Source organism: Rosa rugosa, chromosome 3 (assembly GCF_958449725.1).
Source record: "Rosa rugosa chromosome 3, drRosRugo1.1, whole genome shotgun sequence".
NCBI classification, from domain to species: domain Eukaryota; kingdom Viridiplantae; phylum Streptophyta; class Magnoliopsida; order Rosales; family Rosaceae; genus Rosa; species Rosa rugosa.
Genome location: NC_084822.1, coordinates 11,791,662 through 11,816,567, shown reverse-complemented (window position 1 = coordinate 11,816,567; position 24,906 = coordinate 11,791,662). Strand labels below are relative to the sequence as shown.

At 37.4% G+C, this 24,906-nt stretch overlaps 4 protein-coding genes and 1 long non-coding RNA gene across 6 annotated transcripts; 4 read left to right on the top strand and 1 right to left on the bottom strand.

Moving 5' to 3' along the window:
• Window positions 1-1,754, top strand: LOC133736617 (cysteine protease ATG4-like). Its single transcript, XM_062164166.1, has one exon. It carries the CDS (start codon window positions 364-366, stop codon window positions 1,591-1,593), a length of 1,230 nt encoding a protein of 409 aa, XP_062020150.1. The 5' UTR covers window positions 1-363; the 3' UTR covers window positions 1,594-1,754.
• Window positions 1,755-1,915: 161 nt separating this feature from the next.
• Window positions 1,916-5,585, bottom strand: LOC133736616 (uncharacterized). Of its 2 annotated transcripts, XR_009859625.1 has the most exons (9): window positions 5,299-5,585; window positions 4,763-5,056; window positions 4,396-4,679; window positions 4,093-4,221; window positions 3,367-3,489; window positions 2,956-3,060; window positions 2,512-2,690; window positions 2,013-2,193; window positions 1,916-1,973 (listed from the first exon to the last, which is right to left on the bottom strand). XR_009859625.1 is itself a non-coding variant. In XM_062164165.1 (8 exons), exons 1-8 carry the CDS (start codon window positions 5,450-5,452, stop codon window positions 2,070-2,072), a joined length of 1,392 nt encoding a protein of 463 aa, XP_062020149.1. In that variant the 5' UTR covers window positions 5,453-5,585; the 3' UTR covers window positions 1,916-2,069. The 2 variants fall into 2 exon arrangements, 1 of the variants encoding a protein (XP_062020149.1); XM_062164165.1 differs by having other exon boundaries at window positions 1,916-2,193.
• A 314-nt stretch (window positions 5,586-5,899) lies between these two features.
• On the top strand, window positions 5,900-8,400 carry LOC133735806 (uncharacterized). The gene is made up of 5 exons (XR_009859267.1): window positions 5,900-6,029; window positions 6,848-6,923; window positions 7,050-7,100; window positions 7,609-7,712; window positions 8,108-8,400. It is a non-coding gene; the product is annotated as an uncharacterized LOC133735806 (long non-coding RNA).
• Window positions 8,401-11,505: 3,105 nt separating this feature from the next.
• LOC133736079 (uncharacterized) lies at window positions 11,506-12,454 on the top strand. The gene is made up of 2 exons (XM_062163514.1): window positions 11,506-11,825; window positions 12,037-12,454. The coding sequence occupies exons 1-2, from the start codon at window positions 11,573-11,575 to the stop codon at window positions 12,297-12,299; spliced, it is 516 nt and encodes a 171-aa protein (XP_062019498.1). The 5' UTR covers window positions 11,506-11,572; the 3' UTR covers window positions 12,300-12,454.
• Window positions 12,455-17,743: 5,289 nt separating this feature from the next.
• LOC133736335 (uncharacterized) lies at window positions 17,744-18,658 on the top strand. Its single transcript, XM_062163792.1, has 2 exons — window positions 17,744-18,028; window positions 18,241-18,658. Exons 1-2 carry the CDS (start codon window positions 17,776-17,778, stop codon window positions 18,501-18,503), a joined length of 516 nt encoding a protein of 171 aa, XP_062019776.1. The 5' UTR covers window positions 17,744-17,775; the 3' UTR covers window positions 18,504-18,658.
• Window positions 18,659-24,906: the final 6,248 nt, after the last annotated feature.

Genomic DNA, 24,906 nt, shown 5'->3' with positions numbered 1-24,906 from the left:
AAAGAAAAACGAATTGTTTTGATAGAGAGGCGTATAACCCGGTTCAAGTTTGCTTCTGAATATTTGGAGTTATCTCAACTCGGGGGCGGAGATTTTCTATGGCTACCTGTTAGATTCGGTTGAGTCCACGACACGCTTTGCCTTCTCTTTCTCTCTCTTTCTAGGGTTTCACAATTTGGGGCTTCTCACATGGTCCAGTTCCACAGCTCTTGTCGTCCCCAATCTGTTGTTCCAATACTTCCAACAGATCCGATCTCCGGTTAGAGCTCGAGCTCGATCTTCTGTTTTGTTCCGATTCTGGATCTAGCCAAGGCCTTCGCTCGGGTCAAACTCAAACTCAGCCGAGCCGATCGAAGCCGATTCATGATGGATGGATCGTGGACTGCAGCTGTGATGCGGCGAATTCACGAGCGCGTAGTTGGATCCAGCCGTACTGCTGCTATCTCCTCCACCAGTCATGTGTGGCTTCTCGGCGTTTGCTATAAGTTCGATGAGTCCGAGTCCGCTCCACTTGCATTCGAACACGATTTCTCGTCGAGAATCTTGATGACGTATCGAAGAGGATTCGATTCGATTGAGGCTGGGGATTCCAAGTGTTTTAGCAGCGATGTGAATTGGGGGTGTATGATTCGGAGCAGTCAGATGCTTGTGGCTCAGGCATTGCTTTTCCACAGGTTGGGAAGGTCTTGGAGGCGGCCTCTCGACAAGTCTTGCAGCTTGGATCAAGAGTATGTTGAGATCTTGCGTCAATTTGGTGATTCCGAAGCTGCGGCTTTCTCCATCCACAATCTGATTGAGGCTGGCAAGGCTTATAACCTTGCTGCCGGTTCCTGGGTTGGCCCTTATGCTATGTGCCGCTCCTGGGAGACTCTTGTGTGCAAGCAGAGGGAGGCCGAGGCGGCGGCAGCAGCTCAGGAGCTTGATGAACAGCCACTGCCGATGGCTGTTTATATTGTTTCTGGAGACGAAAATGGGGAGAGAGGCGGTGCTCCGGTTGTGTGTGTTGAAGATGCATTTAGACATTGCTCTGAGTTTTCGAGAGGTCGAGTTGATTGGACGCCGATTCTTTTGCTGGTTCCTCTGGTTCTTGGACTCGAAGAACTCAATCCCAGGTACATTCCATCCTTGCGAGCTACGTTTACCTTTCCTCAGAGTGTTGGCATCATGGGTGGCAGACCTGGTGTATCAACTTACATTATTGGAGTGCAAGATGAAAATGCAATTTACCTTGATCCACATCTAGTTCAGCCTGTAGTCAATTTGAGTAGTAATGATTTAGATAGTGATGCTACTTCGTCTTACCACTGCAATGTTATACGCCACATTCCTTTAGATACAATTGATCCATCCCTGGCAATTGGATTCTATTGCCGTGACAAAGATGATTTTGATGATTTTTGTCTACGAGCTTCGAAGCTGGCAGATGAATCAAATGGTGCTCCACTGTTTACTGTGAGTGCTGAAACACATAATTTGTCCAAGCCACCTAGCCAGAGTGATGATGATTTGGGTGATAATGGTGGCGATCAAAACAATGAAGATGCAGATGGAGATGGAAGCGCACATGAAGAAGATGATTGGCAACTCCTCTGAGTTCAAATGATATGGGGTTCAGCAACCTTGTATATTAGTTAGCAAGTGTTTATTCAGGGAGCATTAGAAAGGTCTTCTATAATCTTCTCAACTGTCTATTTCTTGCCCATTGCAATGAATCCCTTTAGTTATTTGAATGTACAATCTTTTATTTTGGTGAACAGATGCAATTTTAGGGGTGTGCTCTTATTCGTTACATCTGAAATTACTATTTGCAGCACTGAAAGCAGCAAACAGGCACCAAGTACTTCAAAATGCAGTTGTCTATTTCCATATGATGCTAAACAAAAGCTTTTTAGTTTTAAACATTAATAGCTCCAAGGAAAATATAATTTCAAAAATATTAAGATACCCCCAACCGTTGAAACATCAAAATCAATCACTAGCCTCGGGCAAAAGCCAAAACAAACAGGGAAAATTAACTGGGGTATGTAACACTGGTTCAACATGAAGTTTGAGTATAGGCTCTTTGATAATTACACGTAGTAATCATCTAATCCCAAATCTCTCAGGGCATCTGTAGCAGCCTCCTTACAGATTGCATGAGTGTGCTTGGCCTTCCTTATGCATTCTTCAACACCACTATTGAGCATAATTGTTCTGTCCAGTGAAAAAAGTTGATTTCACAATAGTTAGTTCTCACTATAGCCTAGGGCATTCTTGAAAAAAGGGGAATCAAGTGAGAAAGTGCCGAACATAATGGGAATCACAAAGAAAGCCAGGCAAAAAATGCTTCATATAATGGATAGCACAGAAAAACCAAGGCAAAAATGATTGATGTGCATACGTGATGCTGATACCACACTGTTGAGGAGGCTTATCCCTTTGGAAGCCATGCGAGTAAGTTTCGCATAGTTATCTGTGTTTTTAAGATAAAGGGGAGGGAGGGGGATGAGTTTTCGTAATAAAAACACTTGCCTGTTTTCTGAGTTTCTTACAACAAGATTCCGGATCATGAGACAACAATTCCTTTGCAGTAGCTGTGCCGCAGGGAAGTTCTGCATAGCTTGGATTGCAAGTTCTCCAGCCCCAGCTTCAATTGCACGGGCCGCATTTTCAGGGGATCTTAAGGCGAGTACTGAAATAAGAGACATAATCTGTACCATGATGGAAAAATTAAGTTATTTGAAAAGAACAGTTAGAGTTGGACGGTTAATAGTTCAGAAAACTATTACACAAAATCCGCAAGAATCTGATCCCTAAAAATATTGATGCAAATTATATTTCTAATCCAAAATACATAAACGGGAAATACCAATAGCACTTTTCTGGTAATAAGCATGTTGCATTGGCATAGTTAGAACTTAGAACCATTAAAAAAACCACTATTATGCACATTCACTATACAGAACTGCACTTTACCTCTTGCAGGACTGAAGGGTCATCAGAAAATCTACCGGAGAGTTTCATTAGCCTATCCATTCCCTTCTCAACAATGGCATTCTTATTTGTGTCATTTCCTGCCAACTAAATGATGATAATACATAAGAGGTGCTAAAGTTCTTCACCAAACAATAGCAAATCCTAGGGCCCAAAAATCCTAGACCTTAAATTTTTTTAAATCCCTCATGTTGTTGGAATAATCAGTTAAGTAAGAGTCAAAGAAATAAATGAATAAATAAGGAATGAATGTAAGAGCTGTGTTTTCAATTGATTTTTTCATATTAATATACATAAACAATATAGTTTGAGGATCTAGAAATCTGCACAGCATTTTCATGGTGTCTCTTATAGGAAAGAATCTGTAACGGTATAAGAATAAAATGACTTTACCCTGGAGAGCAAAGAACAACAAGCTTGAGCAACAGTTTTATTGCCTTGTTCACTACTGTCATCAATGCATATGAGAACTGCATCAATACCACCATGTTCAGAAATGGTTGTACATATTTCATCCTGTGGAAAAACAAATCCCAACTGTAAACAAATCCAAAAAAGACAATACTTGGTGTACAATAAAATCACATTTGCAATTAGTAGGATTGAACACATCTTTAGAACCACTGTATGAAAGTCTTCAATAAAAGTCAGATCATACAGTACATCTAAATTGTTATTACTTTGACTTATAAAAGGACATTTCTATTTGCATGACTTATAATTGACATAATTCTGTGGAATTCTGACCAAGTTTAGACCAAGTTATCGGATCAACAAAATTTAGAAAAATTGTTAGCGAGATGCATTGGTTATGACAGGTGGGACCCACAGGATGGCCAACTCTAATGTAAGTTAGGGGCAGAAGGACCTAGAGCAGATACTCCTCCGGGAGGAGTAACAGAGTGTCAAGTAAATCTTGCTCAATAGAAGCGAGTTTCCCAACTTATGCGTATCTGCATAATACAGTACTGACTTCATGATGACATTACCAATGAAAGATGTGGACCTTTCTCATAATACAAAAGTCATGTTAGACGCTTCTACATGTTATTAGGATTTGAAAAGGTAGGATCAACATCAATAATGCTTAAAACAGAGGTCAGTCGGAAATATTCTTACATTGGCAGCAACAGCTTTCAAAGCGATGCTTGCTGAAACAAGACTAGGTGAGCTTAGCCCCGCACGTATGGAGTCAACCAGAGCTCCTGGAATTCCAATTTTGGCAAATTTCCGCGCATAACCATAAACCTGAAATTTTGATTTCAATGCATGATTATTTTGTAGCAAACAAGCATATGGAATGTAAAGTAATGAGTTACCAAAAAATTTGTTAGGTATTCATGTTTGAATTAATAATAACTTCATTTTAAATTCTTATCTGAGACAAAAGATTGTGGCATTTTGCAATAATCATTGACTTACTTGGGAAGCCAAAACACGAGTATCATCAGGTGTTAAGAGAATCCGTATGGCATCATATAAACTATCAACGCTGCCTTCACTTTTTATACTAAGTGCTCGCAGAATAAGCTCATCAGTCTTCAACTCCATGAAAGACTCTTTTGTAACCTCATTACCCGTTGCAGCAGCAGCAATGACAGCAAAGCCACTGCTCAATATTTCTATATTCTCAAATCCATCAGTTAGAATGCCCACCACAAGCTTTGGTCCACCACTTGCTCTAAATGCCTCTCTACTTTGCAAATCTACAAATCAACAAAACCCCAGAAGTTACAAACAGCATATACGTAAAGAAAACTACACAATCAAGCTGCATTACTCATCATACCATGAAGTAACGAAGCCATGGCCTTCAAAGCTGAAACAAGAGCACCCTGGCACCCAGTCGAAACCTTAGAACATATAGAACAAATCAACTCAACCGCGCCGTTTCTAGAGGCTATTGCAGAGTTTCCAGAACCTTCAGAATTACACAGCTCTGTAAGTTCATCAAGTAACTGAACTATCTCCTCATCGCCTACTTGACTGTTTTCGCCAGAATTCAACTGCTTCAATCTATCCAGACACTGAATCACAGGGTTGTCCTTCACACCACCCTCTCCTGGCACACAGGTGACAATCCCTGTACAACACACGAACCAACAATTTACCTAACGAAATGAAACGAATAGGTACATTTACCAAATTACTATGCCAGAGCCGTTGGTATTACTTCCAGATCAGTTCTAAGTAATCTCATTGCCCCTCGGAAGTGTTCAAAACGAAACGTTTCTAAAAACGGCAGCATAAACGTTTCTACAATTTAGCGGGAAAACAATATCAAATCGAATTGGGGATTGGGGATTTAGGGATAGAGGAGCAGACCAGAGAGATCGACGCCCTGAAGAGTTAGGGTCTCGATGGCGTCCTGGAGGGCCTCGGTGGGGTCCATGCCGAGATCGTCGATGTTCTCCTTCACGACCTCGTCGAAGGCCTCCTGCGAAATCGTTCGGCCGGCGGTCTTCGGTGGTGGGCCCATCTCTGATTCGCGCGGCACCGTCCGATCGTACGGAAGTTTTAGGAAGGTGTGGAGAGTGGAGAGTGGAGAGTGGAGAGTGTGGAGTGCGGCAAAGGAAGGCAAAGCGGGGCCGATTTGAAAATGAGCCAGAGGTGGTGGAGATTTGAGGAATGTGGGGTTTGGTGACCTGTCTGTCATCAAACTTTCCTCACAACCAATTACGTCAGTCCACCTTATTAAAAAATATTGATAATAATAATAATCTCTACGACTATAAAGTCAGGCGCTCTTTTAGTGTCAAAGGCTTCACCAACTTTTTAAAATCTCCATACTGCCCATAATATACAGAACAGTTCAGCTTTAAGTGAAAAATATCAGACAGGGGTAACCACGTAAAATACAAAAAAAACAAAACAGAATTATTTGAAATCGTGCACTTCAAAAACAGAGAGAAAAAAGAGAGTAACCGTCAGGGCGCACGATCGGAGACCGGAGGCAACGTGGGAGATATGGCTCCATCACTATTCACCCGTCTCTCAGTTTACGGTTCATGGGGAAGCAAATGAACCAAACAGAACTATGTTTCTCTATTGATTAGGTATGAATGGGAGATGTTTTTCATTGATGACCGTTGTTAGGCCCTTTCATGCATGATATCTACCATATTCTAATAGTAGAGATTTCATATTCTTTTGCCTTTTCAACGCACAACTTATTATAACTTTTTGGGTGTTAGAGGTGTTGTATGTTCTGTAAACCATTATATGTACGATTGATCTGCAAGTTGTCAGATCTGTGTTATCGGTTTCTTATCTATTGCCTATGCTTTAGTTATGCATGTTTCCTTTAAATTTACTTCTGTTCCTGTACTATGCTTGGTAATCCACTCAATTGAATCCTCATAAGGCATCTGTATCGCTCATGTTAGTTTTTGGTGGATCTAACTGACTCTTTGGAGGTGTTTAAGTAAGGTTTTGATTTCAATTGCATTTTATTACTCAGTCAATCTGGGCAGACGTCTTCTTTGCAGTAATATCATAATAGTGAGATTTGAAATCACTGCGTGGTCCCTCTATCTCATTCTCATATGTGTTCATTGAAATTCATTTTAGTTTTTTTTATTTTATTATTTTTTTAAAAAAAAATTATGAGATTTGAATATACGTGCACATTCATGCACCAATACCATTACCAGCCGTTGTACATATTTATATGGGAATGAGATATAGATATTCCTCTCATTCCCCCTCTCTGTTCCTTTACTTTTATATATCATCAACATAATTGCATTAGATATGTCTGTTAAGAAGGCTTTGAACTCTTTTAGGCCCTAATATATCTCAATATTTCTCCTGCTTTCTTTTAGTTCTATCCCTGATCCTCCTTTTTTTTTGTTTTTTTTTTTGTTCAATTTAGGTGCAGAGCCTGTGAGATTGTAGTACGTTTAAGTTCTTTGGCTTTTGTTCCTGACTATGAGAAGTAAAGCAAGATAGTAAGTACTGCTGGAGCCGCCACAGTTGCAGTTGATATTTTGTTTTATTTGGCTTCAATTCTGATTGGTTTCTGTAAGATGAACTTGCTTATACTAATGGTTCTTATGTTTGCTTTATTTTGTTAGTATATTTCTTGCAGAAGTATAAAGACAACAGTGTGCACTAGGGATATTGAGGTATGCAATTCCTCAGTTAAATGTTTTAACTTTTGTCATATTCTCAATTTGGATTTTATTTCTGTTCAGTAGATGCTCAGAAGCATAGTGTTAGTAAATCACAAGCGACCAAAATTAAGTCATTCTTTGAGCAGCTTCCTTTGTGAGGAGCCTCTCCTTTGCCTAGGTCTTGGATTTTCTTTTTGTTAATCTACTTGGCTGCTTGCTGAATTGGTTGAACATGAAAACACTTTTTTTTTTTTTTTTTACTGTTGCTACAACTGCTGGATTAACTACTTGATACAAAAGAGAATGTTGGGAGTTTGTCTACATAATTGAAGAGAAGTTTAAATTTTGAGACACAGCGGTTGCTTTTATATTCAACAGACATGTTCTTTCCCAAACAGGCCATATTATATTGTTTGATAGGATGTGAACTGCTGCTTATTATATTGTTTGATATTGGGTTTTTTTTTTTTTTTTGCCTTCCTATTTTTCAACCTAATTTAGTCAAATTTGCTTTGTACAGAATATTTTATATGTGGGGAGATGGGCATGCCAAGCTGTAGGAATATAATATAGTAACACATAGAAACACACCCGTCTACCAAACTCTCTCAAACCATTTTGGAGGTAGGAAACTTTGTCTTTTCTTTTTTGTATTAGTGTATGGTGTTGTAAATGATATGGTGTTGTAAATGATATGGTGTTGCAATGTACCATTTGAAAGTTATTTTTTCATTTACTGTTGAGTGGAAGTATTAAAATTGGAAACTAATGGATGCCTTGAAGACTTGCGTCTCTAATTACTTATTCTCATTGTATGCCTTGATTTTGAAAGTCACATTTCCAGAATTTTCCTACTTTTTCTTCCTCATGGGTTGTGCTTTTTGATTGTTAAAAGAGTCATGTTCTGTGATTCTTTTTCTTTAGTGTATGTTTTTTAGTGTGGTGACTGTGATCTAAACACAACGTGGGGAGTTATCCTTCATCTAGAACTCTTGCTAATTTTTTATTTTTTTTGGCAGCGAGGACTAGGATTATTGTGGAAAGCAGTTGACTGAAAGGCAAGAGAGAAAAGAAGATAAGTGAAGTAGGAGGGGACTGTTGGAGTTTAGAGATGATGGGAATGTGATTCAGATTCCTGTGCTCTTACGGGAATTAGTCCAATCATAGACCTATAATAACTCAGCCAGCGCTTCAAGTATTTATGCAAGTAATTCCCCACATTCATTTTTGTGTGCTGTCTGAAAGTAAAATATGATTACCATATCAGGATTGCTCTATTGAGATACTATATTTGGACACTGTTCTATGTGAATGTGACACCAAGCAAATGAATCCAAAAACACTTTCTCTACTTTTTACGATTGTCTTTCTGTGTTTGTAAAACTTAGATCAACACAATTTTGAATCTTTATTGTTTCCTCCCATGGAGGGAAAAAAAATAGTGATATATATGTCTCTGTTAGTGAAGCAAAAGCAAAAGTCAAAGCTGATGCCTATTTTGTTTCAGTTAAAAGAGTATGTAGAACTATAAAGAAGATATCTTTGAGGTTTATTCCTTCAATGATGATCAGAATTAGGTTTATTTTTACAATAGTCATTAGAATTAGGTACAATCTTTTTATTTCTTTTCATATTTAAGGTTTATCTCCCCTACATGAACAAAAGTAGAAACAAGATAAAAAGAAAGTTGAAAAGTCTTGCTACCCATGGATGGGAACGATTTAGGAATGATATATATATATTGGTAATATGCAACACGGACATTATATTGCACTCATGAGTGACATTTCAAACATGCGTAGCAAGAGAAAAAAGACAATATGCATATGCTAAATATATTTTCAAAAACAAAATACGTACGCGTGAGCGCGGCCCTTCCGCACGCACATCGCGAGTTAGGTAATATGCAACACAGACGTTATATTGCACTCATGAGTGACATTTCAAACATGCGTAGCAAGAGAAAAAGGACAATATGCATATGCGAAATATATTTTCAAAAACAAAATACGCACGCGCGAGTGCGGCCCTTCCGCACGCGCATCGCGCGTGCAGGCAGGCTAGTAATAATAATAATAAAAGTAAACATAACAAATTTTTTTTTTTTCCTTGTATCTTGTCCGGCTATGTCTCCTTGCGTCGTCAGATAGATAAGAATTTTCTTCTCATTCCTTTCTTTCTTTCAACTTTACAGTTTTCGTTTGTAAAATTTTTTGGTTCATGAAGGTGTTCTATATCCTTCTATGTCGGTGTAGTCTTTAAAGGACTTAAAAATAGAGGACTAACGTTGGACTCTTGGAGATGGAACCTATCTGTCATGAAATGTTCCTTATAACCAATTACGTCAATCTAGCTTTCTCTCAAATATAAAAGAATTTGTATAATAAATTTCCGATTAGTACAATTTCACAACAATCAAATTTGAGTGCTTGCCTGAATAATTGGAGGACTACATCATCTACAGTTACATTGATTTGTTGCATACTCAGATCTTTAAAGAATATATTATGATATAAATGATTTTCATTAATGACATTACACAAAACAAGAAGGAATGTTAAACATCTTGTATTTAAAGAATAAATTATCATCTACGTAATGAAAAATATTACCTCACACACACAAAACAACATGGAATGTTAAACATCTTGTATTTGAATAATGTCGATATTCTTTATTGTTTCTTATAGTTCTGTTAAGGTTTTAATGTTTGTTAATAGTTAGTTGAAATAAAATTATGTTGAGCTAGGAGTCTGAAGGTTGTTGTTTAGATGGTTTTGTAGTGGGATTGGGGTCTTAATCTCACTGTTGGTCATGGTGTTATTGTTACCATGGATATAGAGTTGATCTTGGTTGCGCCTTGTTATCAATGTGCGCCTTTTGCAAGTGATCTAGTACTTTTGGGATACAGTGCGGATGAAAGCCTAGTTTGTCTTGATATTATTGTGAATCTCCGGATTAGTTATCAATTTGTAGCTTGTTAAAATGGATATATTGTACCAACGTGAGTTGGTTGAGTTTGTATGGGCGTTCTTGTGGTTGAGCCACAATCCAAGTTCGATCTCCGCTACCAACAGTCTTGTGTTGGGTTGCGCGATGTGTAAATCTCCTGTGAAAATTCATACATGTGGGTTGTGGTGATAGGTATGTGTCCGTTAGTCCTTCAGGATTGAGATTGTAGGTCTACCCTAGCGTGGAGGTGTACGTAAGATAACATTTATCTCTCCAAACTTTTAGAAAGCCGAAAATGAATGTATTGTGGTTAGAATTTGGGTCAGATCGACTCATATTGTCTGTAAATGCTAGTTATTTAATTGTTTTCCTCTTTTATCTGTCAGAGACGATGAGATTTACGATATTAATTTTTATTAAGAAATATAATATATATATATATATATATATATATATATATATATATATAATAAATAGGGGGTAGAAAAACCCACCAATTTGGCCAAGGTTTCTTATTAGCCAATGTCATCACCATGTCATACGATCGTATAGCCCATACACGCTTTCCTAGCTAGTTCGACGGCGCTGCATCAGGTTGGGTTAAAATCACAATGCTTAATATCTAGTAGCATTTGACTTCCAAATACTATAAGACTACCCATGCATTTGGTTGACCCTCTTTTCAGCTGATGGAGAAGCTATCGTCACTAGATCGTATAGCCTATACACGCTTTCCTAGCTAGTTCGACGGCGCTGCATCAGGTTGGGTTAAAACTACCCATGCTTAATATCTAGTAGCATTTGACTTCCAAATACTATAAGACTACCCATGCATTTGGTTGTAAACCTTAATCTTCCAGCCAAAACGTACAGAACAAAAATGTAAACCTTAATCTGTTCCCAATCCATTTTGGTTCCTTTGGAAAGCTAATAACTGGTAAGCATAAACTTGCTAATTACTTGTTAAACAAACAATATTAGATAAGCAACAAATTTAAGAAATTTAATTACGTCTAAACCCTGAACCTTTGGTGGACGAAAAAACGTAAGGATTGTTCTACTTGACGTGTGTGTTCTGCAAGTAATTACATCTGGAATTTATGTTAAAATGAAAGATATATACTTTGTTTACGAAAACTTTGGACAGAAAAAAAAAATAAAAACAAAAAAAAACAAAAAGGTGGTGACATATCCAAGCCATTAAAAATGTGCAATTCTTGTTTTGACTTAATGGCCGTTATGTTACGCGCGTAGTGGAGTAAATGAGGGAAGATGAGAAACATAAGTGGAGGATGTATTTGGGTTGTTAGTTTATAACATTATGATTTTCTTTTTCTTACCAGCCACCAATTTTGAAAAAGGGTTTTTCAATCTGGTACTTCTGCACTACACTATCAGCTACCTACATCTATAAAAACCAAGCATTGCCAACATCTGAGTTCACCATCTCATTCCAAGTGTTAGCCTTTTACCTTCTCACTTATTGTTTCATTCTATTCTCTTCTTCCAAGTGTTGCATTTCATAGAAAAATATGGCTTCCACGTTTGCACAAGCCATTTTTGCAATGCTGCTAATTGCTTCAATGGTGGCACTTGGCACAGCCAACAAGGATTGGCAGCAGCGGAACTACACTGGCTGGGGTTTCAACCATGGTCCATATCACCTCAACAAGACAGAAGGACCCAACAAGATCATTGTTGGTGGCTCCGAAAACTGGCATTATGGTTTTAACTATGCAGATTGGTCTCTGAAAAATGCCTCATTTTACGTCCAAGACACTCTGGGTGAGTTCAACGACTTTATTACTAACTATGCTTTGAAGATTTCTGACTTCTCTGCGAAGTTTTTTTTATAGTACAGTGGTTTAACTGCTTAACACTAAATTGCTTCCTTATCAGCAACATTTTAGTTCTTATTAAGAGAAATACCTAGCTTTTAATTTACATGGTCATATATATATATAATTAATGATGGTGTTTAATTGGGTGCTTGCAGTTTTCAAGTATGATCCGCCAAACAACACCACACCTCCTCACAGCGTGTACATGCTACCAAACCTTTGGAGCTTCATACACTGCGACTTAAGCAAGGCCAAGATGGTGGGAAGTCCAACACAAGGAGGTGGAAACGGCTTTGAGTTTGTGCTCAAGAGCTCGCGGCCTTACTACTTTGCTTGTGGCGAGCACAATGGTACACATTGTAAAGACGGAATGATGAGGTTCTTCGTGTTCCCAAAGCTTCGCGGCTGGCATTATTAAGAGTTTGAGATGTGAATACAAAACCTTGATACTTCGTTTCTGGAGAAGGATTTTTAGTATTCGATTAATTTTTTACCTTTGAGCAAATAACAAGCTAGACTTGGCGTAAAGTTTTGACATATTGTGGTTATTAGCTGATCATAAGTTCACCAGTGATCATCACTAGCTTAATTGACACTTGGTATACTACATTTCCTGTATTTCTTTTTAGTGAATAATTTAGTTATATGTGTGTATCCAGAATTTAGTTTGTGTTTCAGCAGGTTTGCAATTTTTCGAAGAGTTTGATTTGATAAAAGAATAATTAATGAAATTGAAAGTAATTACTCAAAACCTCGAGTCCATATAATAAGTTGGTAGAAGTCCCTAAACCCTATTCTTCATGCACTTGGGGATTTCCCGACAAATGGTTTGTTGGTAGAACTTCCTAGGCGACAAGTCACGAAATTTGTACAATCGGTCGTCTAGCTTCCGCCTAGCTATTGCATTCTAGCGACTAGTCTTCAAAGGGAGGTCGCTTTTGCGACTAAACACTTATCAATTTAATTTTTTCAATTATAAGGGCAAACTAAGAAGTAAGAACTACGCTAAAGAGTCAAAAACTAAAGTGTTCATTCCCCTAAACACTCACACTTATACTTAGATCAAACATGGTCCTCAATGTATAACTAATGGTTGGAATTAGGCATAGAGCAAGTAAAACGTACATAATACAAAAGAAACAAACAAACAATATATAATGGGAAAATTACCCTATATAATGAGCAAAGAAGTGAAGAAGTGAAAGTCTAGTGTTGTGAGATTTTAATTAAAACTTGTAAGCGAACGAATCGTTGTTAGTATAAGTACGAGGTCGTTTCAACTGAGGATTTATAATCAATTTAAGTCCTAACTCAATTAATCCAAACTAAGAACACAAAATCACATAAACAATCAAGATAAAGATAGTATGATTTTGAGGTTTTCGAATAAATAAATAATGAATGTGAAATTTAAAGAAAGAAAGAAACAAACAAAATATAAGTTGAAAAGCAAAGATGATAGAACCTAGGGTATTAGAATCAACCACTAACAATCCTATTTATGTTTCGATGCAATTAACATGCATAATCTTTTATTTCTTTTGATGACAAGTCCCGTATCTAAGTCTAGGTACGGCACTTAGACCATAGTTTTTCTAATGTGTATGATTCTCTACAGGTTCGGCAAATGTTGTATATCCTAGCATGCAATCTATACAGGTACGACATAAATTTAACACATAGGACACATTACGTTCTAGAAAATAAGGGAATCATGCAAACTATTATTTCAGGTACGACAATAATGTAATTCACAACTCTTAATCACAAGAAGCTAATTTAATTATATTGCAGGTACGCCTCAAATTCATCTTCTAATTACTAGATGCAAAGCCCTAAGGTGATCAATCAAAGAACTTAAACATAAAACATCAATTTAAACAGTGACTAAAAATTCATCATAAAGAAACTATAAATCCATCAATAAAAATCAAAGTACATCAACAATCATGCTAAGGTATCATCCTAACCCTAGAAAAAGGTTTAGCAAAATATAACTAAATAAAACATTGGAAAAACATAAAAAGAATGAGTTGTCTCTGCTCCTTAGGCGTCTTCAATATGCTCCCGAGACATCTTCCTCATGAGAAATTCTTGCTCCCTTTATAGGAAAGATTCATACTCATCTTTGGCTTCAAGTTTCCTTGTAAGACTTGGGTTCAAATTCTTTTCTTCATTGGGAATGAGAAAACCTTGAAATTACAAAGTAGGAATAAGTTCATCCTTGAATCCTCATCTGAATTAACTTCATTGAAACATTACATTGACGATCTTGTGCCGCAGAACTTGAGTTGTCTACAAATGTTTGTAAAATCCGGAGCAGATTTTTTTGTTCTGACCTATCTTTAATCAAACAATCATAACTTTCTCTAGAAGTAACGAAATCAAGATCCATGAAATTCTACAAAAAGTAGACATCTGTAGCTTTCCATGACTATAGGCTCATTATCTGATTCGATCTGGTAATTTCCCAATAATTCGGCGAAATTGGATGTTCTACACAGGCAACATCTGGGACTTGGGATTGCATATTTTCTTTAAATCCTAGTTAGCTCATTTCAGCTTCTTTTCTTCTTTCTATTGAACAAACTACAAAAAAGCACTAAATTAGCATAAATGAATCATAAATATAGAGAATTAAACATAAATATCAAGATTAAGATGCATAGAAATATAGAAAAATATTAGCACATCATATAGAAGGAAGGGACAGAGAGATCAAATTTGCATTTTGCAAGCGCTCAACACTGCATCCGACTCCTATATTCATTGGGTTGCCTCCCGAGTAGCACTTGGTTTACCCTTTCAGCTTGACATATAAACTCTTTAAGAGTAATCATCAGGAGGTTTAGTCTTAGTTTCATGAGATTCTTGACTGTCTTTAAAGACGCTTCGATCATGGTCCTTATTAGCATTTTGGGTTGCTTGGTAGCAATTTGGGTTTCTTGGTAGTAATGGAAAGATAATACACGAAGTTTCACTTCCTTTTCGTCCTTCATTGCCTCCTTTTCTCTTGGTCCAATATTAAAATATCCATATCGGATTTGAGATGTTTACTTATCACCATCTCCGCATGATCTTGGTACCATGGAGATTCCCATGGTCTACTAGCAAGCTCAAGTGATTCTTGGATGGAGGAACATGTATAGCTGGACAATAGTATGGAAGAATTAGGTGGTCTTCTAAGTGATAATAATAAAGGCATATGGCTATATGATCTTTTAAGGATTCCCCTTCTAAGCAATTCCATATATCACGCTTATAACATTCTGGATTCTTAAAAAATGTATCATGATTAGGCACTTGGAACTCATTTTGTTAAGCTCAATGTTACTTCCGTTTTAATGGAATTCCTCATCTACAAAGGACTCATTCATATCACTATCTCTATACGCTTCAAGCTCGATTGTATATCGTAATGTGTGTGTGTGTAATCACAAGTCTCGACTTTAAGTTGCTCTTCGTAGAGATCATCTATATTTGTGGCTTCATCCTCATTAAACATTGAAGGCATGGAATGCATCATCAGGTTGAAGTAAGGTTGTTGATTTAAGGGGATGCTTTTCTCCAAACTCCTATTCCATTAAGGTTGAATACCCAATGATGACCCGACCCGATAGAAGAATTTTCTCATCCCTACCTCTATTAATCTAGCCGTAACACAAATACAGTCTAACCTGTGCCCTTAGCTAGGACATCACATGATAGATTTTGTTAGGTACCATCATAGTTGGGCTGAAAGGATATTTCATAAGAACATGTGTGTTGAAGGCACCCCTCTACAAAAAGGAAAACCCTAAAAATTAGATACAAGATTTTGAGAGGATAGGAACGCACTATCCCTAAACCAAACCTTTGTCGATATTCACTTCTGTTCTCGTCCAGCTGTGCCGCGGCATAGGCCCAGACTTCTGGCCTCGCCGGTGTGCGTCAAGTGTAGCCGAACGAGATGTTGGTGTAGGTGAACTTCCTAGTGATTGGAGATTGGGGCTGAGATGATTCTTTTTGCCTTGCTTCTAGTTGAAGACAGTGTCAGAATAGAAAATGGGTTTACGGCAGACGGGGGTGTGACCGATTGTGTAGTTGGAGTTTGCATACGATCTAGTTCGTGGGTTTGTGGTTGGATTCGTTCAGATCTTGCCACAAATTCATTGAAGATTGGTTATGGCCTGGTTTCGGATCATGCAGCAGAAGGCAATGAAGGGTGTCACGGTGTTGTTATCTGTTGGTTCTCTACCCGCAAAGGTGTTTTACAGTTGTCGGGGTCCAAAAGTAGTGGCGGTGCGACAGTCTTGGAAGTGCGATTGTGGTGGTTGGGTTGTCTGTGCAACTTCGTCTTGGGCTAGGATCACTATTTTGGCCCTCTTGGCCTTAGTCCAGTTGTGGCCTATTCTGGGCATGTTGTGTCTTCAGCTTGGGGTATCACTCTAGGTCTAAGATGGTTTGTTTTTTCTAATTTTAGTTATGTTTACTTGTTAGTGGTTGGGTTAATAAGTTGCTACCATTTTTAGGTAGGACGAGGTAGGCATGGTCCTAGTTTATGCACATTGTGTGCCTTGTCTGCTTTAGATAGATGGCGAGTTCCTTGCATTGAAAAATGGTTGCAAGCTCTTAGTGGCAGTAAATGTGTCTGCTCTAGGTAGGCGGTGAGTTCCTTGTTTGGTCAAATGGTCGCATCCTCCTAATGGCAGGGTGAAACCGGATTTATATTCCAGTGGCAACATAATGGATTTATATTCCAGTGGCAACACCAGATTTATATTCCAGTGGCAACATAATGGTAAAGCTGATCTTATTATATTATTATGGTTTCGAGTAAGTATTTACTTTCAAGAATGTCACCACAATTGTAAAGCAAATGAAGTAGCCAGTAGAATACTCTTCGCTAATTGGTGCTTAATAGAAACATTGTTTTAGTTGAGAATTTTGTTATTATTTCAGGAAGTTCTCTTGCTGCATATTGTAATCTGGGGTCTCTCTCTCCCCCTCTCTTGTATTCTGCGGTTTCATTAATCAAGACTTAAAAGACAGCCGCATCGGCTCTTATTCAAAAAAAAATATTATAAAATCCTACAAAATATGATAGATGTTTTTTTTTTTTTTGAATAAATGATAGATGTTTATAGGGTCACAAAACAAAAGTAAATGTGAAGCCTCGATCTAGCAATTTGAGTTTCTGTACTCATCGCTAATAAATTCTTGATTAAATACCAGAGAAATAAACACATATTTGTGAAGCTGATACGTACCCTGCATTCATGGTCTCATACTCTCATAGCACCTTTTGGTTTTTAATGGTAAATATTGATTCTTGATATTGGATTAATTTCAATGGAAACAAACGATATTATGACCTGGTCTAATTTCATCACCATGTCATACATTTTCCTTCGAGTGAGGTCTTACTCGTTATACTCGTTTTCCCCAATTTCTAGTTTGCAATTCTTTGACTTCCAAACTAGAAAGACTAACCCATATATATATATATATGCATTTGGTTGAACCTCTTTCCGGCTGATGGAGAAGTTTCGATTCTGTTACAAACCCATTGTGTGCTTCCTTCTCTAATGACGTACGGTAATAGTTTAAGGTAGAGAGGGAAGAAGAAAAGACTCGCGTGGAGCAATACACCGACATAATAAGGAAAAACTCGGGCTTACTTGGGAGCATTACAATAATTCCAATATGATTTTCTTTTTTCTTGCCAGCCACCAATTTAGAAAAGGGTTGTCAATCTGGTAGTCTTGCACTACACTCTAGCAGCTGCCTAAATCTATAAGAAGCATGCATGCCAACATCTGAATTCACCATTTCATTCTTAGTGCCATATCAGCCTTTTACCTTCTAACTCATTCTCTCTTCTTCCTAGTGTTGCATTATTTGATAGAGAAAATATGGGTTCCAAGTTTGCAGAAGCACTTTTTGCAATACTTCTAATTGCTTCAATGGTAGCAGTTAGCACAGCCAACAAGGATTGGCAGCAGGGGAACTACACTGGCTGGGGTTTCAACCGTGGTCCATATCACCTCAACAAGACAGAAGGACCCAACAAGATCATTGTTGGTGGCTCCGAAAATTGGCATTATGGTTTTAACTATGCAGATTGGTCTCTTAAAAATGCCTCATTTTACGTCCACGACACTCTAGGTGAGTTTAATTAAGGACTTTATTACTATGCTTTGAAGATTTCCGACTTCTCTGCAAAGCATTTTTATAGTATATAGGGTTTCACTGCAAAACTAAATTGCATCCTTATCAGAAACATTTTATTCTTATATATTAAAAGAAATACATAGCTAGCTAGCTACTTAATTATTTGGGGCATATATAATTCATGACGGTGCTTTGGGTGCTTGTAGTTTTCAAGTATGATCCACCAACCAACAGCACACGTCCTCACAGCGTGTACTTGCTACCAAACCTCTGGAGCTTCATAAACTGCGACTTAAGCCACGCCAAGATGGTGGGAAGTCCGACACAAGGAGGCGGAAACGGCTTTGAGTTTGTGCTTAAGAGCTGGCAGCCTTACTACTTCGCTTGTGGCGAGCATGGTGGTGCTCATTGTAAAGATGGAATGATGAGGTTCTTCGTCTTCCCAAAGCTTCGCGGCTGGCATTATTGAGAGTTTGGACATGAATACGAAAACTCGATACTTGTTTCTGGAGCTGAAGCGTAGTTCAATTATTTTTCGTAATCGATTAGTTAATTTTTTCAGCAAATAACAAGACTTGGCATAAAGTTTTGACATAAATATTGTAGTTATGTAGCTGATCATAAGTTCACCGGTTTTCATCTCTTGAAACTTGGTATATACTACATTTCATGTATTAGTTCTTCTTTAGTGACATATTTAGTTATTCAATATTTACTTTGCGTACGTGTATCCATAAGAGCAACTCCAACAGCTTCCCCATATTTTGATTTTTCTCTACTTTAGGGAAAAATAAACCTCTTTTGCTCCAACAGATTCCCCATAACTATCCCTATTTTAGGAAAAGTGAGGAAATAGAAAACCAAATTCCCTATATTTACAGCAATCTCTAAAATTTTAAGGAAGAATATAGAGATTTTAGAGATTGCTGTAAAATAGGGAATCTATTGGAGTTTGAGAAGAAAAAGATGTTAAATCTTTGACTTTTGCTTCCCTATTATACATAAATTATAGGGAAGCTGTTGGAATTGCTCTAAGGCTATCTCCAATAGAAGGTTCAAAGTCCATATTTTAGACCATGGTTGAGCAAAAACCATCTCCAATCATGGATTAGGTCTATTACAAAAATGCTTCATGGAGGTCTAAAGTCCATTTCTTGGTCTAAATATAGACCACCATTTAGACCACCAATGTTACGTTCCGAATCCAAATTCACCGATTTACTAGTCATTTGGGCAGTAAACGACAATTTGTTTTACTTTTACTCTTTTTCGGTAACTTTAGTAGCCCTAAAAGTCGACTTTTTCTTCGGATCAGAATTTGAGAAAGTTTTCTTCACGAAAGTTGTAGAGGACGTTAAACCGAGCGCATGCGCGTGTGGATCATAAAAATCGGAGTTCGTATGAAAAAGTTATAAGCGAAAATGTGAATGTTACGGTTTATGGTAACTTTCTATATATATAGAAAGTTACTGTGGTAGATTTCCATTTCCATTTCCGGAAATCTACCTTCTCTCTCCTCTCCCCCGAACTCTCTTCTTTCCCTTTCGGGTCCTTCTTCCTCCCTTCGATTCCGCGCATTCCGGCCACCAACCGGCGTGGAGTCGGCCACCACAGGAGCGCCTCCCTCCCCTCTGCACCCTAGTAGCCTTAGGTTGTGGCGATTTGGCCGAGAAACCTTGAATCGAAGAAAAGTTCCTCATAGGTGCAGTTTGACTTTTTCCGGCAAATCTTCCGTTTCCGGCCGTTTCCGACCACCAAATTGGGACCGTAGGAGCGCCTCAAGCCGGTGATCATTTCCCCTAAGGTCATCATTTCAATTTGCAGTGTGGAGGATGAATTGAAGGAAATTTCAAACCTAGGGTTTGAAATTTCTGGGTTTTTCTTCACCGGCCGGTTTCGACTATTTCAAGGTAAAATTTGGATGTGTTGTAGTTGAGAAAAAGGATCAGTGTGTCGAGTTGTTGTTGTACATGGAATTTGGCAGCCGGTTGTGGAGGTTGGTACCGGCGCGTGGACCCCGCGGCACTGTGGGTGGCGCGTGGAGGCGTGTAGGGCAGTGTTTTAATTCCAGTTTTTAGCCCATTAAATTGTATAATTGTTGTAGAGCTTGTATGTGAGGTTTGGTGAATTTTGGAGGAGTTTGGAATTGTTTGTGATTTTCCGAAGTTCGGAGTTTTGTGATTGAATTGTGGGAAATTCGGTCGTCGGATTTCCCTCGTTTCCGCTATGTAGTATGTAAATTGAGGGATTAGTGTTATGGGGGAGATTTGGGTTGAATCCGAGAAGTTATGAAGATGAGATTTCGTTTTAGGCTCGTAAGTATTTTATCGGATTGTCGTTTACGGAAATATAATTGTGTATAGGACGATGTCGCGAGCTACGGCTAGATGAAGGAACTCGTTTGCGTGGTCGCCCAATAGTACTGTGAGTGGACTTTTGATTTTAAATTGATGCATGCAAATTAATTTCCGCAAATTTTGATTTATCAACTTAATTATCGAGCATTTTATTTTGGTTTGGATTATTGATTGATTTATTGGTTTGAACTTTTGAATTAAGATTCATTATGCTCGATTTGAGGATTTTGAATTATGTAATAGTTACCATATTTTTATTCCGTGGAATTTCCGGAAATTTTTATTATAATTAATTATCAATTCTTGAGATTTCAAGAGAGATTCGGAATTGGTTTTGGAATATATGATTATTATTTTGGAAATATGATTTACCTGATTTTTCGACGATTTATTTTACCAAGATGATTCCGGATTACATATTATATTTAGTAGCCAATTTTGAGATATTCTGGAATATTTTTGGAAATCGGATTTTCCGAAGGAATTTGTGCTCGTATTAATTTCCGGGTTTGGTTACGGATTTGAGAATATTTTGGCGTGCGGGGCCACGTCATTGGAATGGTTATTTTTTTCTTGTGAGAGATTGGGGAAGTCTTTTGAATTTTTCTGGATTTTTGAATGTTTTCTTCACCATACCGGGGTCCAATAATTAGTGTCTCTTCCTCACTTACTTTGTGTTTGTGGGTGGCAGTTGAGGTAGATTATTCTCCTCCTCACGTGAGTGGCAGTCGAGGTTATTAGTTCTCCTCCTCACACAATCTATGTGTGGGTGGCAGTCGAGGTTAGGGGTTCCTTTACCCGTATGGTGACATATCTTCCCCATATCCTTTTATTTGTTACTTGACTAGCGGGGCTAGTCCCATTTTCTTAACCAGCGGGGACTGGTATGTTTTCACTAGACGCCGAGTTTTAACGACTTACGTTTTATAAACGTTGCATGCATCGAAGTTTTATGAATTTAAATCCGTGGGAAAGTAATACAACTTCTTTTCTTTTAAATTATTTATTTAGTTGTATATTTTTGTCCACTCACGCTGACGTGTTTTTTAATTACTTTCCCCTGGGCCATTCTGTTTCAAATGCCCAGTTTGCAGGCGAAATTAGTTGAGGTCGGGCGTACATGGAGTTGAGGCATAGTCAACAGCATGGCTTCCGCGTTTTCCTTTGAATTAGGTTTCCTTGTTTACACTTTTTATTAGAATTGCTCTGATTACCTGTGGGATTAATGTTATTCAAGTTGCGTTTTGTATTTTGTGAATTGGGGAATGTTGTGATTTGGGGAGCAGGGTGGCTCCAGGAGAATAAGGATGGATGATTTAGAAGTGTAAATGTTTTCCTACAGGTTTTAGGTAGCCTACTTTTAGGGGAAGTTCCGCCAAATTTTTGGTATAATTTCTTCTAAGGTGGGCCCTGCAGGGCCAGTTCGGATTTTGGGGTGAAATCTGGGGCGGGTCCTGTCAACCAAAGTTGGCCCACTTCAAGCTTCAAGTTGCATAATTGCATAATTAATCTAAATTTTTTTTTTTGAATAAATTTGATTTTATGAAATCTTTAATTTTATGAAATAAATTTGACATAGTTTATTATAATTATTATTATTATTTATTAGTGGTATGATACATCAACTAAATATAATTATGAAGTATAATACAAAATGAGCCGTTACAATAATACTTTACTGCATTTATTCATTACAATAATTGAAAAAAAAAACAAATAAAACAAATAATGATAAAAACGAAGACAATGCAAAGACAGACTCAAACATGACAATAAATTGTCAATTATTACAACCACAGTTATGTAAACTGAAAACAAGCCACATCCATATCACCGGGGTCTTCTTTGTCCTCGTCTTGACCAAACATGTTTGATAAGGTCTTGTTGCAAATCATTGTTTGCGTAACGTGAGCGTATCATCCTATAACGAAGCATGTATTCCTCCATTGAGATTTAGCCACTTATAATTTTGAAGTATACAAATTAAAAATAATAAAATATATTAAAGTCTATAATTTAGACCTCGAACTATTGGAGTTGGAAAAATTATAGACCTTACTATTTGGATGAATAGTACATTTCAAAGGTCTAAAATTTTAGACCTTCACGATTGGAGATGGCCTAACTTTGTGTGTTTTGCGTAGTGTGCTCCTCTTTCTTGATTGCAAGCTGACGAATCCAGATTTTAGTGTTGATCCCACTAAAATTTTGACTTATAGGATTGTGATGGTGAAATCAGAAACCTAGTGTTCACCATCGCAATTTTACTTAAGATTTTAGTTTTCTGATTATAAATTACAAAATTAATGTTAAAAGTTTTGTCTTAAAAGTGGGCTAGTACATTCTTGTAGGTATGAAATAAACTATCTTATGATAGAAGATAAGATTTAATGTACTCCTAAAACATAACGTCTGCTTAGAGAACCCGTTAAGCACAATGAGAACATAAGAACCACATAAGTCATAGAAACATGGTGTCGACCTTATGACTTCAAGACTCAGCATGGCATCTGGCCGTCTACTACTGTTGCACCAAATAACTTATAATGAAGACCTAATGGCGATCAATCAATATAATTTGGGAAGAAACAACAGTATATGGTGATTAAAAGTTCAAATCAAATACATAAATTAATACACATTCAACAAAAAACATAGAACAATCATGCTTAGGATTCATCATGACCCTAATAAAAAGTTTAGCTACAAAATACTGAAGATACATAAAACCAAAAATAAATAAATAAAAAAGACATTGAAAACCGATGGATGAAGGAAAGGATGATGGAACAAAGCTAGTAGCTAGAAAACCCAACAAAGTTGCAATAAAAATTTTTCTTCCCAAAAAGTCTTTGGCAGTACTGCTCGAATGGAACCCAACAATACTATGACTTTCGTTTAATTAGCTAATGTCATCACCATGTCATATAATCGTATGCCACACATACATATTACTTATTAATTAATTAATTCGCTCTTTCTTCTCCTTTTCCCCAATTTCTGTTTACTAGTTCGGTTTAAATGGCAATGCTATTCATTTGGCATTGACTTCCTAACTACAAAAGGAGACTACCAATATATGCATTTGGTTGACTCTAAAGTCTTTTACCAACCCAATTGTGCTTCCTTTTGACGACATTCATTTTTGGGTAGTTTTAGTGTTCCCCTCCATTCTTTGCCAGGTGCTAGCTACCATATTGATGGGGCTTCTTCGCCTCCTCATGAGCAGTAGACATATAGACTATAAATTTTCATGTAGTAGATATATTAGTTCGCGGGTGATTACATCCGGAGTTTACTTTAAGTTGGTTTCCATCGGCAAATTAATTTAGGAGGCCGGAAAGAATTACACATATACAGTGTAATGCATCCATTGATTGATTGAGGATCTATCTCCATCGTTGTCACCTAATTTTCTCCGAATTTTGCTCCTATTAGAGTCGAATATGCGATGGTGATTTGACCCGATAGATTTGTGCCATCCATACCTATGTCGGTCTAGGCGTAACACTAGTAGCTAGTAGCTAGAGTCTAACCGATGCTCTTAGAGCAACGTTGATTGGTTAATTATTTCATAACTCACTTCGGCAATGAGATTACTTAAAGTTTAGCTAAATTTAATTTTTACTATTTATGATTGGTTTATGAAAAATAAACTATTAAAAAAATAAAACTGTTGGAGTTGAAAACTTAAAAAAAGAAAAGAAAAGAAAAAACTTATATTAAGTAAAAATAATGTTTAGATCATGTTGGAGATGTTATACGTACGAAGAGTAAAACCCCATAAACATTTCATACACAAAACAATTTGTTAAACCTTTAGCAAATTGAGTTTCTGTACAAATTGACCAGAGTAGTATCCTACGTATATGTACATGAAGCTGATATCCTTCAAGCCTTCATGGTCTTCGTCATAGCTCCTTTTGGTTTCTAATTTTCTATTAATGCAACCAACCAAATTATATTATGACCTGGTCTTGATCAGCCAATGTCATCACCATGCATGTCATACAATCGTATTGAACAAATACAATTTTCCTTCAAGCTTGGTGCGTTAATTCTTACTCGTTTTCCCCAAATTTTAGTTCTGTTAAAATCTTAAAGCTTAGACTTTCAATCTCATTTGGTTGATCTCTTTCAGCTGATGGAGAAGCTTCAGTCTGTTACCAACCCATTGTGGTTCTTTGATTTTGCTATAGCTAGGTGCTACGTATACCATGAATACAAACCATTAATAAATACATATTTGACCTAATGACAGTCATGTTACGTATGCAAATCTAATGGAGGGAGAGGAAAGAAGAAAGAGACTTAAGTGGAGCACTTACCGACTTAATAAGGAAAAACTGAGGGATAGCTCCTACAATAATCATATCATGTTTTTCATTATTCTTAGTTCTTACCAGCCACCAATTTAGAAACGGGCTGTCAATTTGGTAGTTTTGCACTAAACTGCATCAGTTGCCTACATCTATAAGAACCATGCATTCCAACATCTGACTTCACCATCTCATG